The sequence below is a fragment of the Poecilia reticulata genome, chromosome 3 (assembly GCF_904066995.2).
Source record: "Poecilia reticulata chromosome 3, P_reticulata-male-v2, whole genome shotgun sequence".
In the NCBI taxonomy this organism is placed as follows: domain Eukaryota; kingdom Metazoa; phylum Chordata; class Actinopteri; order Cyprinodontiformes; family Poeciliidae; genus Poecilia; species Poecilia reticulata.
The window spans coordinates 10,567,578-10,580,773 of record NC_088832.1 but is presented as its reverse complement, the minus strand read 5'-3'; the positions used below and the strand labels follow the sequence as shown (position 1 = coordinate 10,580,773).

The 13,196-nt window shown below is 43.5% G+C and overlaps 1 protein-coding gene across 7 annotated transcripts in view; it reads left to right on the top strand.

Moving 5' to 3' along the window:
- The window catches only part of tle3b (TLE family member 3, transcriptional corepressor b), a 28,491-nt gene that overhangs the window by 9,193 nt on the left and 6,102 nt on the right, over positions 1-13,196 (top strand). The window contains exons 6-15 of one of the 7 annotated variants that reach the window (XM_081605055.1): positions 1,286-1,348; positions 2,167-2,241; positions 6,755-6,956; positions 7,634-7,650; positions 9,841-9,963; positions 10,578-10,628; positions 11,042-11,197; positions 11,964-12,099; positions 12,357-12,529; positions 13,069-13,145. In XM_081605055.1, the coding sequence (XP_081461181.1) occupies positions 1,286-1,348; positions 2,167-2,241; positions 6,755-6,956; positions 7,634-7,650; positions 9,841-9,963; positions 10,578-10,628; positions 11,042-11,197; positions 11,964-12,099; positions 12,357-12,529; positions 13,069-13,145 (1,073 nt within the window). Of the gene's footprint in view, positions 1-1,285; positions 1,349-2,166; positions 2,272-6,751; positions 6,958-7,592; positions 7,651-9,840; positions 9,964-10,577; positions 10,629-11,041; positions 11,198-11,963; positions 12,100-12,356; positions 12,530-13,068; positions 13,146-13,196 lie in introns of all 7 variants that reach the window. The other 6 variants (XM_081605054.1, XM_008404648.3, XM_081605053.1 and 3 more) reach the window with 6 other exon arrangements.

Here is a 13,196-nt window from a genome sequence, read left to right as displayed (position 1 = left end):
CCGCATTCCCAGTTATCCCTCATTAATTTCCCGTGCCGATCAGATCGACAGGCCGAAAATTCAATTTAATGACCTGCCTCTGTGCTGCTCCTAATATGATTTTACAGGCTGTTCTGGTCAGAGCCCCTCAGTCCAATTTACATAACGATAAGCCGTGCCAGATAGCGTTGCCCCGGCAACAGAAGAGGGGAGGACGAGAGGAGGAGAAAGGAAGAGGAAGGGCATAGAAGAGAGGAGTGGAATTAGCATGAAGGGGGTGTGAAGAAGCTTTGGGAGGGAGAAAGCGCCGTCCGTTTGAGGTCAAACAAGGGTTGTGAGATAAATCCTGACAGGACAGCAAAGGTCTGCCCCTCTCCTTCCTCCCCTCTTCGCCTCCTGCTCCCCCTGAAAATGAAAAGGGTGACAGAGGTTTTCCAGAAAGCTACTGGCACCTCCTGTCTCTCCCCCTTTTCACATTCAAACAAGGTTAAGGAGTAAATGAGTGGAATGCAGCAGCGTCCAAAATGGCGGGAAGGACCTCTTCAACCCACACACACCTGCTGGTCCTCCACCCCTAATCTCTCAGAATCAATTAGTTCACCTCCCCTGGTTCAGTCAAACCGCATTACCTTAGTGTCAAATCAGAGGATTTCTCTCCTCCATTCATCGCCGCTTCCACCCCCTTTCACTCCGCTTCCCACTTTTGTGTTCCTCTTGTGCTCCTCGACTCTGCGGAAAGTGCAGGATTTAAAAAGGGAAATTGGCTCGGGCAAAATGTCATGGGACCTCCGAGTGCAGTAAGACGGGCAGCGCAGCGTATCCATTTGCCCAAATGCGGCGCTGTAAAGTGCATTATGTACATTGAGCCCCCGCAGTATCAGCTTACTCTGCCGGCTAATATTATGTGGTCGATACCAAAGATGGCTCTGATAGATAGGGCTGGAGAGTTAACCTGTCTGCTTCAACGTGCCCTCTCCCTTTCCCCCTCTCTCTTTATAGGCCATAATTATGAAGTATGGACCTCATTAGGCTCTCTCCAGCCAGATGGTATTAGCATATTTCAGTCTCCTAATGAAATAAAGACTTGAGCTTAATGGAAGTATCGCAGAGGAGGGGGGGGAAGTAAATTTGTTCTTGGGCGGTCCCAATTTAGTTAGAAATACAATTTGGTTAGAAAGTGCATGTTTTACCCAGATGGACGCTGCAAACAGTTTGGTTTTATAGGTGATTAAACTGCTCAGTCTGTTGGTGCATGCGACGCATCACAAGCGTGCTCTTCTAATATTTTCTTTCTTCTCTCCTGCAGACGGAAATTGCCAAACGCCTCAATGCAATTCTGGCTCAGATCATGCCGTTCTTGTCACAAGAGGTGAGTTTTAGTCGAGCAAGCTGCACCTTAAAGGAAACAAGTTAGTTTCTGTCATGCTGAACATGAAGAATTCAAAACATTAAAACAGAGGAGGCTGTTGCTCAAAAGCTGATTGGTTGCTTGTTGTAGCATCTTCCAACAGATTACGTTTTAACAGGTGGGTAGAGAACCCAAAAATCGTACTCAAGTATGAGTAGGACTACTTCAGCATGTTGTTACTCCAGTGAAAGTTAAAAAGTAGCCGTCCAAGATATTACTCAAGTAAGAGCAGAAAAGTATTTGGTAAAAATGAAACTCTAGTACTGAGTAACTGATTAAAATGGCAATAATTTTGCATCATCAGACAGACCAAAGTATAATGTTATCAAGATCAAAATGAAAATAATTCATTACAAAATAACAAAACCAGGCAAAAGGAAAAAAATCCAAATTAGTTTCTTTCAGTATCAATATAAACATTGATAATTTATCGTGACAATGGTCAAATCAAAATCGTATAAATGTATCACAATAAATGATGAACAATAATAAATAAATGCCTAGTAGTAAAAATACTCCTAAAAGTAATTTTTCCCCCCCCTAAACATAACTAGTTCTACTCAACTCTGATTATTAATTTTACTGTTCTGACCTCAGTTTATTCGCACCTGGGTTTACTTTTGTGCATGCCCTTTAGATTTAAGCACATATTATAGACTTTTTAAGGCGGAGTGAAGGGTCTATTTTCTACTTGGAGAAGCAGCAGACGTCTGAATGTGTTCTTTTTAGCTGAACTCTTCTGTACCTCGTGTCTGATCTTTTGTGTTTGTGTCCTGCAGCATCAACAGCAGGTGGCTCAAGCTGTTGAGAGGGCTAAGCAGGTGACAATGACTGAGCTGAATGCTATCATCGGGGTACGTGGACTTCCCAATCTGCCTCTGACTGTGTGTATACCCCCTCTTCTTTCATTTAACCTAGAAGCAGGGACAAAACTGCATTCACAGAGGAGGAACGGCACTTCTCATACATTTATCGACCACTAAAGGGTGCTACATTATGCTTTTGGATTAATTTCAACCCTATCTTCATCTGAAGGGCTACATTTAAGAGAAATCCTGAAAAGGACATCTAATCTGGTTGAAAAATTTGGAATAATTGATAAAAATCCGCAGCAGTGTTGCTGTTTCTGTTTATTTTTAAGCTGTGCCACGGTCCTTTCACTTGTACAGACTTGTCCCTGTCTTGAGTGGTTTATTAATTTTAGAACACAAAATGTTTGCCGTGATCTGTCAATGTGGTGTTTACCGCTGTAATTTCTCTGATTGTTGCAATTTTCAGCTCACAGGGAGTCGCTCCACAGCGAGCCTCTGCTCTGAAGCGGTCTTCCAGCTGGGATCAGATTATAGAGTTTCTCACATTTCACTTTGCTTGCTCTTTAATTACATGAAGGTTTTCAGCCAACTGGCTTACCTTTACCTCTGGACCAGAGAATTAAAGTGTTCGGGTCAGGACTAGGTTTGGGATTGCAGCCGAGATAGCAGGGACTGTGCAGGCGGTGAACGTCTGTAAAATAGATGGGATTAAAGTTCAGGTTACGCAGAACGACCCAATGTTTAGAGCGGGGACGTCTCCCGTCAGTCGCACTTGTGAGAAATCGCAATTTACTTGATGGTTTGTACAGCTGTGGGTCTAACATTTACAAGATTTAATGTTTCTTCTGTTCCAGGTTTACAATGATGGCTTAACTGACCTGTGAAGTAAATCCAGTCTTTTGATTTTCCAGGTTTTTAATCAGACAACCTCAAACGTTTGATCTAAAATGTCGTTGGTTGTAGCTTTTCTCACTCTTATTTACAATACAGGAAAACATCTGGCTTTCCATAGGACTGGAGTTTATTATCAAAAACTTTGAACCAAATGAGACCAAAACAGTTACTGACCTTTAGTTTCCACTAAATGACGGTCACTTTCAGACATGTAGGCTTTAGGTTAGCTCCGGTTTTATTTGAAGGTTGAAATCTGAGCGGCTGCAGCGCGGACTGCACACTACAAAGCAGACAGCGAGAAATTGTTCTGCCCTCTTGTCCTCCGTTTTGCATAGTTTTCTAGCCAGAGGCGACACATGATTGAATCTTATTCGACAAGTGTCAGAGGTGCTGCGTCATTTGCATGCTCCTACCTTCATTTCCATAAGTCCTACATTAAACAAGATAGTAGCTGGATACTGGTTGACGCGGCAGCTACAGGTGGCGTGCTGCTCTTCACATGTCATGTAAATACTAATCGGTGGGAGACAGCACAAACCTCTACACCTGGCTGCTTTTAATATCACTACGGCCCATTTGCTTACCACGGTGGCCTCTTCTTTACATGTTTTGCTTGAATATATTTATGGTAGTTTTTTTTTTTTTTAACTCTTAAGTGTTTGAAAACTATGCTAGAATTTTATCTTTAAGGTGCAACAAGTTGGATGAGTTTTTTCCACTGTTTAACAATCAAAATAAGTGAAAACTTTTTTTTGTACAGAAAAGCAACTCAGAATCTGATAATGAAAATGACCAACAGGTTTATTCCTGCTGTGGCTCAATTCTCCCCATCGCACTCATAGTGTCTGCTAAGTTGGTCTGCGGTTGGCTTTCTAGGGTTCTTTGTTTCTGTGATCCCTTTAAAGGGAAAGTAAAATTCAACTTGGATTGTTTCTGTTCTTTCCTTTTCATCCGGCCAATATGGATGCCACGGATTCTCCAGAACCTTCGCTGCCAAGCTGGAATTTCTTTGTCCTTCCTCTCGGCTGCATTTGTTGTTTTTAAAATATCTTGCGGTCTAATTTTCTTTTCCTTCGATGACTGAAGAAATGCCGATGAGCTGCAGAACCTGTTGTAAGCCACAGTGGGTAATGCGGCGATCATTGCCAGACTTATTAAGCCAGTCTGCCAGCTGGTTTGTGCCGGGTTCTGTTGATGCTTGTTCCACCTGACAGTACTGTTCTGCAGGGAGCCAGCTTCGCCTAGTTAACTTTAATTGCCTGTTTCCTGTGGAAGTTGCCAGAGCTGCAGCAGCATTTACACATAATGAAAAAAGATACGTGTGAAAGAGAGCTAGCTCTTTATCCATGAATATTGAATTGGAAGCAATTTATTTTCTGAAAATTCCCCCCTCCCCACTTTTTTTTCTCCCTTTCTCTCTCTCTCTTGCCCCTCATGACTTCCCTCCCTCTCCTCTCTTCTCCTCAGTCATAGCACGCTAATGAGGCTTCGTGATAATGATCCCTGCACGCTTTTCCTCATTAGGCACATTCAATAGGGACGTCCCTGCCTCAATCCCTCGCCCACTCTCTCTTTTATTCTCTTGTTATTTTTGTGATTCTGCCTCTCCTTCCTCGTCTTGTTCTGGCTGCCCTTTCCTTTCTCGTTTTCTTTTTTTTCTTCTGCTTGCCTTTCTGTTTTTCGCAAGAAACTGGCAGCTCTGCTCACCGGTGCAAAAATCGATTAAGAACGCTGGCCCTTATTTGCTTGCATCCATCTGACGGGTCCAGGTCTAGCATGACATAATGGGCCGACTGAATAATGGCCAGCTGTTAAATAGACTTTTGAATGTGGTAACCCACCCCATGTACTTTGGTCTACTTTCTCCATTTTGTATAATGAATGTATGGATCAAGTTATTGGAGTTCTATCTTGCAAGCCGAGAGGCAATCTTTTTTTTTTTTTTTCCCTCGCTTTTTGAAGAGGCAGTTGATGGATGTGCTAAGTGTTATTTAACCTTGTTTTAAAGCACTTGCTTCCCTCTTGCCTGAGTGGCTATTTAACTCCTGTCTATCTACTCTCTTGGCTCTGACTGCCTCTCACAGACATTCATGGCCTCTTGGGAGACGTGTGTGTGTTCTCCACTGTCTTCTGCTTAGTGGTATTTTGCTGAGGCGGGGCATGCTGGCTTGGTTTTCCAGAGTGTTGAAAGGATTTGAGGCTTTCAAGAGCAGACCTATTGATTTTTTTTTTCTTCTTTTTGTCCCAGTTATGATTGAAGCAGTTTGGGACTGAGCATAGCTGTTTGGTGCCGTATCTGATGGCCAGAGGTAATGTGATGTTCAATCAAAACATAGCTGATTGAAGGTCATGCACCATCACAGAAGAAAATGGGACAAACATGAAAGTCGCTGGTATGCGAGGACAGGATGTAAAGAAAAACCAGTCCTCTACATTAAACCAAGTCGAGAAATCATCACTGTTCATCTGGATGAAAATAAAGATATTTCAGACTGATTTAATGTAGGTCTGAATTGAAATATTTCATATCTCTAAACATACCATATTGCGCCCATGTTGTCGGCCATTGTTTATCTGTTTTTCTCTTGGTAGCTCTAGTATTTTTGCAGAAAAAGCTGAAATGATTTGGTCTAGTTGGCTGTTTTTTTAAAGGATTTATATGACACCTTGCTTCCTTAGATTCTGGTTGTAACAGCTGTTTGGGGCAGTATAAATTATGATTGACTGACTGCTGATGAAACCAAAATAACTCGCCTTCATCTCCTGCTGGTTGCTGTGATTTATTGGAGTCACATAACTACATTCCCTTCCAGCAGAGTGGGGGTGGAGTTTAGAAAATGGCTTAATAATTTTTTGACAAAGTGAGAATAAAATGCCTCATGGTCTTTTTCATAATGGAAAAGGTGAGTCAGAAGAAGAAAAACCCTCCAAAAGCAGAAAATGATGAAGCGTTGATCAGATTATTAAACAACTTCAAGTTGGTTTTTTTCAGTTTGATTCAGAAAAACATCTTGAATCTCAGGGGGATGTTGGATAAAATGTCTAGTTCAAATTTGCTGTCACATTGACCAACTTAGACTTGAACACTAAAGAGTTAACAAATGTTGCTGATGTCCAAAAATAAAATATTCAGTTGTTTTTAGTTTCTAAGGTTTGATGTTGGTATATTATTAATTTAGCATTTGATACTGCAGGTTTAAATTGACTTAGAAGGCACACAGTTTGGTTTTTGATATCTTTTTAGTTACATAAATATTATACTTAAATATTAGTTTACCCTTAGCTATCAAGTAAACATGAATTTGTTTTAATATGGGAACATGAATAGCACTGCTTCCTCCTGCTGTCACATTTCAGCTACCATCCTGCACAACTGGAAGGTATAACACAGAGGTTTTGGAGTGAATGTACTCTACCCTATTGAGCCAAATGATTCATTGAACACATGAAAACAGTTCTGTCCCTCAGACAGTAGGTCAGCAGCAGCAGGGAGCCAGCACTGCATGTTGATCCACAGCTAAATCCAGATTGTTTGGCTTTGAGCAGAAATGTCTCCAAAGCCAGCCTGAGCAGAGCACGGTCACTCATAGAGGAGTCATTTCCCAGCTGACCCACTTGTCCTTTGTCTCGTCTCCTGTCTCTCTGTGTTTGTTTACAGCAGCAGCAGCTTCAGGCCCAGCACCTCTCTCACGCTGCCCATGGCCCCCCGGTCCAGCTGCCCCCTCACCCCTCAGGCCTGCAGCCGCCCGGCCTCCCCCCGGTGACAGGTGCTGGATCCGGTTTGCTGGCTCTGGGCGCTCTTGGCAGCCAGACCCACCTGCCTGTGAAGGATGAGAAGAACCACCACGACCTGGAGCACCGAGGTGAGGAGCACAGCCTGCCACACAAACGGCCTGCAGCACTTCACTGCTGCTGACAGGAGCGCTTTCTACCGGCTTCATTATACTCCATTCAATAAACATTGTTTTCAAGGCCGAACTGCAGACAGAGCTACTGTGAGGGAAAATGTTGTGTTTTAGCAGATATCCTTCTTCTTAATGTAGGGGTGGGCATTTAAAATATTTTTAAAATACCTCAAACCGTATTGTTGAAATTATTTTTGATATTTTCTCCACTGTTTGTTCAATGAGAGTATCGAAACATCCGAAAATATGATTAAATGCATGTTTAGTTTAGTGCTTAAAGGCCGTATTGTCCATCTTTACCTTAATGTTCTGTTTTAATGTGAAAATAGGTTAAACAAATAACAGGAAAGTAGAAAAATAACTATTATAATATATATAAAATGTTATAGGATGCTATGTTTAAATGCTGCTTCATTTGGTCTCCATGGCATCAAAAAGTAAATTTTTGGTCGTTAAACTCTCTCTGAAAGCGTTTCCTCTTGAGCACGTAGTAGCTAACCTGATGGGTTACACCATGCATTTGATTGCTGCTCTTTGATTACAGTCTTTGTTGCCCTCTCATACTAATTTGTGTTTTGCTTTCCTCCCTCTTGGCCCCTCATCTTTTCACTCGCCTCTGGCCATTCCTCTGAAAGAACGCGAGTCCAGCACGGTATGTTGACTCTACGACTCTTCGTCCTCCTGTGTGTGTCTGTCTGTCTCTCCCTGACTCGCTCTGCTCCTCGCTCATTGTGTTTGGTCATTAGGTGTACTTAATGTAGACCTGAGCTCACCGTTCAATAGACATTCATGCTGTCTGTGTAAGAACACACACATTTTCATACTCTGAGGGGGGGGGTGCCTGAATCCAAATGACTTCTGGCTAAATAAGCCACTGCCTTCTAATCCAGGTGGAAAATGACTCCAATAACTGGACGAGGATTAGTAGTCTGCTACCTCCTTTAATTTCAGCACAATTAAAAGTGACTTTGACTTGCCTTCCGTTTCTACTTTAGAGGATTTACCATTACAAGATTCCTTGTCGTAGCTCATTGCTGTTATTCCTCATTCAGTAAACATTGTATTTCCCTGCTGCCTTCTTCTTCCTGGTGTTTGGTATCTTCTCATCACTTTGTCCTCTCTTCCCTCGTCTTGTGTCGTCCCCATCTCTCCATCTCTTCTCATGTTAAAGTCCTTGTTTTATCAGACTGGCTTAAAGCTCTCTGTTAGCTGGAGTGTAACGCTCTGTTGGATCTGCTCAAACAGATTAAGTTCCCATTGACTGGCCGTCCTGAATGGGCTCACTCATGTCAGAAGGAAACCCTAACCCCCCCTCCACCATCTCATTTGGTGACAAGCGGCTGCAGTTCCACCTTACCTGCTCTCTCAGCCAGCCTCTACTCCCTCTTTTTGTTCACACGCACACACACACACACACACACAAGGTCTTCCTGTTCTGTTGTCTCAGGTCATCTGATACCACAGTTAAAGGGAAGTGCAGGGTTACTGAGACTAAGCAATCTTTGAAAGGCCTCCGGCTTAGATTCAGACGGGCTGTAATACTGTAGGAGACAGCATCTCGCCAAGCTAGACTGGTGGCTTTGTTTTTGCAGCAGGAGCTGAACGCACCGGCCCGTTTTGACCTGAGGAGGAGGCGGAAAATTGGCCCAACTCACTTGGGAAAGCTCTCCTCCTTTATAATGGCGGCTGGTACCCATTAGCTGCTCTACCTCGGTTTAATCCTCCATCTTTCTGATAATTGTTTCAATTTATTAAGTCGATTCACAACAAGAATTGACCAAAAATGTGCTTACCCCACCTACCCGCTCATTGACCTTCAGTCTGCCTGGCAGGGCCGCTCCACCATCTCGGACTACAAAAACCCAGTTTGCAGCTTTTGAGAAAGTGCCAATGTGTCTGAACGTTCCCACTAGTGGGGGAGAACTCATGGCTTTACTGCTAGGCTGGTGTTGCTTGCCAAATTCCTTTCCTGTTTTTAGTCTCTTGTCTCGTCCTTCTTCCCCCCCCTTCGCTAATTTTCTCACTCTGCCCCTGTCAGGACCCTTCTCTGCAGGCGGCACACTTTGTCTCGCCACATTGATCCTGTCCTGGATTCCTCAATGGCCTCTTTCTTTCCCCTTTTCTTAATCTGGTTCATTTTCTTGTCAGTCGCTTTGATTTTTTTGTTGTTTTGTAAACCTGTGTTGGGAATCCGGAGTAAGTTTGATTAGAAAAAGTTCATCTAGTTTTCTACTGGCTTTTGCCCTGGCCGCAGTGGCAGCCCATAAAATTGTCAGGTTTTATTTAGAGTTCATGTTTTCTCTCCAGTTTGACTCGTGACGAGTCACCTTGCCAGTTAGTGTTTTTGTGGCTTTGTGGTTTTGCTCAGCTGCCTCGTCTGTTTCCTCTGTGCTCCAGTGCTTTGGCAGCAGCAACAGGACCGAGCTTTCCAAGAATCCTCTTCAACTCCCCCTTTTAATTCCAAATCAGTCCAGCAGCATTGTGCCGTTTGCTTTACTGTCAATATTATCGCTGACCCCACAAAGGAAAATACTACCTTCCCTTTATGATTGGTCATGAGCCGCATTTATGTCTTAAACATTAACAGCTGACATGCAAGACACAGCGGCTCCGGTTTTGCTCTGCATTAGCGGCTTAGAGTCCAACATCTATGGAGAAATGTTGACACACTTTATCCACATTTGTTTTCCAAGAAGATTCTCAGTTGCATATTTGCTGAGGCTGTAAATCTATACTGTACACAATGTACCAGTGGAGACTGATTTAAAACGAGCAGAGCATGCCAAGGTAACTCGATGAGAACTCCGGTCTCATGCGGTCGTTGTCGGTGTGTTTGTGGCAGAATAACTCGGTGTCGCCATCAGACAGCCTGCGGGTATCGAGCGAGAAGCACCGCAGCTCTTCAGACTACGGCCTGGACTCCAAGAAACGCAAAGTGGACGACAAAGACAGCAACAGAGGATATGTGAGTGTTTTTGAAAAGCCCTCTGTTTATTCAGGCTCTTTTATGAAATGTTCGCCTTTCAGAAGACAAACTTACAATTTGGATTACTATATACTAGGGCTGGACAATATGGCTGAAGAACGTATTGTCTTCAATACGTTTGATACTTATTGGTTAGTTTTTTTTGTTTTGTTTTAAATCTCTGAAATGCATCCAAACTTGTTCATGCCCTCTCCTGTTTTATCCACAGTTTTCATTCCACATAGATTTTTATTTTTAAGCCGTTATGAGGCGAAGCATTAAACTGCTGCTGTGCAAGTTACTCAACAAGTTGTTGCTAGGTAACCAAAGAGTGAGAGTGTTGATGTCACCAACCTTGCTTAGCTGGGCGTGAGAGGTAAAGCCTTTCCTCTGCCTACATCCCCCAGAATCCCTTGCAATTCTGGATCAGAGTTCAGTGGAATTATTGGATATTCAATCAGACATATTAACTGGTGGTATTGATCACATGTCTATGGCAATATATATAGTTATTGATTTATTGTCCAGCCTTAATATCCATCTAAATAATGATGCGTTTTTGTGCATGTAGGTCAAATAAATCCCCTCCTACTAATGTTGCTCCTTTATTTCAGGACAGTGACGGAGAGAAAAGTGACGACCTGGTGGTGGACGTGTCCAACGAGGTAAAACGGGCATTTAGCTGCTCAGCCACATTCTTAGACAGGAAGGCTGCAAAAACCCAAACACAGCCCTCTTTTGTCTGTCCAAGCCTCAGCACCTTTCACTGTGTTGCCAAAACGTCTGACATAATATTGGTTGTGTGCTTTGAGACTGTTTACTTGGTGAATTTCCCTCTGCCATTCATGCAGAATATAAGACAAAGAACACAAAGAGAAAAGGGTGTGACAGGTGAATGAGAAGTGCATGCATATGTGTGAGGTGGGGGGCACGGAGGGGAGCATGAGCATACATCGGGATATTTATCTGTGTTTGCACATGAGGCCCCAGCTTGTTTGACCTACATGTAAATGCCAGTGGCTTTCCTCCGGCCTGTTTGCTCAGTCTTGCACTCCGTCCGTCTCGTTTAACTCTGCAGGACCCAGCCACCCCTCGAGTCAGCCCCGCCCATTCCCCTCCGGAAAACGGCCTGGATAAGTCCCGGGTGCTGAAGAAAGACGCCGCCCCCAACAGCCCCGCCTCCGTCGCATCTTCGGGCAGCACGCCGTCGTCCAAGGCGAAGGACCACACCCATGTGAGTGTATCGGGATGATGAAACGAGGGGAGAAGGGAGGGTTCTGGTGGAGGTGATGAAGCCTGAACTGACAGACTAAAGGAGCATTTGTCAAATGAAGTGGGTGGCTGTGTGATAGAGTAATACGGAGGCTTAGGAGTTGGCTGCTGTGCAGGATTTGAGGGAGCAAAGGGGTTGGACATCTTCTCAGGAAATCAAACTCTATGGCTCAGTCCTATCAATCTCCTTTATGGCTTACCCAGTAAATGGTCATTTCTCCGTTGCTCTGAGGCTGTAAATAACCCAGAGTCTCTGCAGAGGGACATGTGCTGTCTGGTTTCTGTTCGCCGTGTCCATAATCTGCTCCTCTTCCATCCTTATAAGAACCGACATTTAACCTGGCTTCAAATGTTTCACTACATATACAGCATTTTACTGAACATTGCTGAAGATAAACAACACAGTGAACATCTTACTACTTCCTCTTACCATCATTATAAAACCCAGTTTCTTTCAATCCCTTATTGACATTAACTGGCAAGGGTTTAATAAATAGTTATTTGGGCCAACATCTTCCATAAGTCCTGACAAGCTCAGCTTCTAAGCAAAGGTTTATACCCTCATCCTGACACACTATCACACACTCACAACCATGGCTGTGACGAGCGCCCATGTTAGATTGGATTAACTCAAGCCGTCCGCTCAGATTGTCACTCTGGATTTTCCTGCCTGTGGGGTGTTTTCGACTCAAACTTTGGAAATGGACAAAATTGTTTCTCTGTTTCAGAACGACAAGTCGTCGACACCGAGCCTAAAGTCCAACACGCCCACACCAAGGAACGAGGCCCCCACACCGGGGACCAGCACGACGCCCGGCCTGCGGCCTTTATCGATGGGAAAACCGCCCGGCATGGAGGCGCTAGGTAATTACTGACAAATCAGTTGTTCTCCTCATTATTCACTATGTTGCCTTTAACAAAGCTCCCTTTTTAACAAGCAAGTACACACAAGTTTCACTGTTAATACTTGGAGAGAAAAAAAATCTACCACAGTCTCACTATGTGGCTCCTGTGACCTTTCCTTTTACTGCCACAACAGTTTTACTGCACTAACATCCATAAAACTAAAACCTAGGAAGAGTTTAGTAATCTGTTAAAGGGCATTTCCTTCTCACCATCAGCTGCCCCGGCCCTCCGCACTCCCCTGTCGATCGCTGGTTCTTATGCCTCCCCATTTGCCATGATGGGTCATCATGAAATGAACGGATCGCTGACCAGCCCCGGCGTCTATCCGGGTCTCATCTCACCCCAGATGAGCGCTGCTGCAGCCGCCGCCTACGGACGGTCACCAATCGTAAGTCCCAAAGGTTTCATGCTGAAATTTTCACCCAAGATGTAAAAAAAAGAGGCGCGACAAAGATCCTCCTCCAAACATCTGCACCGCCATAAAGCATTTACGGAGAAGCAACATTTAGTTTTATGCCTCACTAATCCTGAACAAACTTAAGATCCAGAGAAATTTCTACTTGTTTATAGGCCGTGGAGTACTTATTCTTATTCATATTACTAATTGAGATCTAAGTTTAGATCCAGAGAAACTCCTATTAGTTTAAATCGTGTAAAACTTTTCTTTTTTTTGTTTTTACCCTTACCTTTTCGTCTTTCTTTTGGTTTTGTTGTTTTGTTTTTATTTCCTTCTAATTCATGTAAAGCACTTTGAACTGCTCTTCTGGCTCCAGTGTGTTACTGGTTTGTCAGACTTAATCTGCATAATTCAAGGGATTTTCCTGGAAATTATAGCTTGACAGTTCCTCAAGATTTAGGCGTCTAAATCTAGATTTGTTTCTACTTGAAAATAAACTTAAGCTTATTTTATTAATTTTTTTTGTGCAGGCGGGATTTGACCCCCATCCTCACATGCGAGCTCCAGGCCTGCCTGCCAGTCTCACCTCCATTTCAGGAGGAAAACCGTATGTTTACATGTTTGCTTTCACTCTTTAACCACCGTAGATTTTATTCCC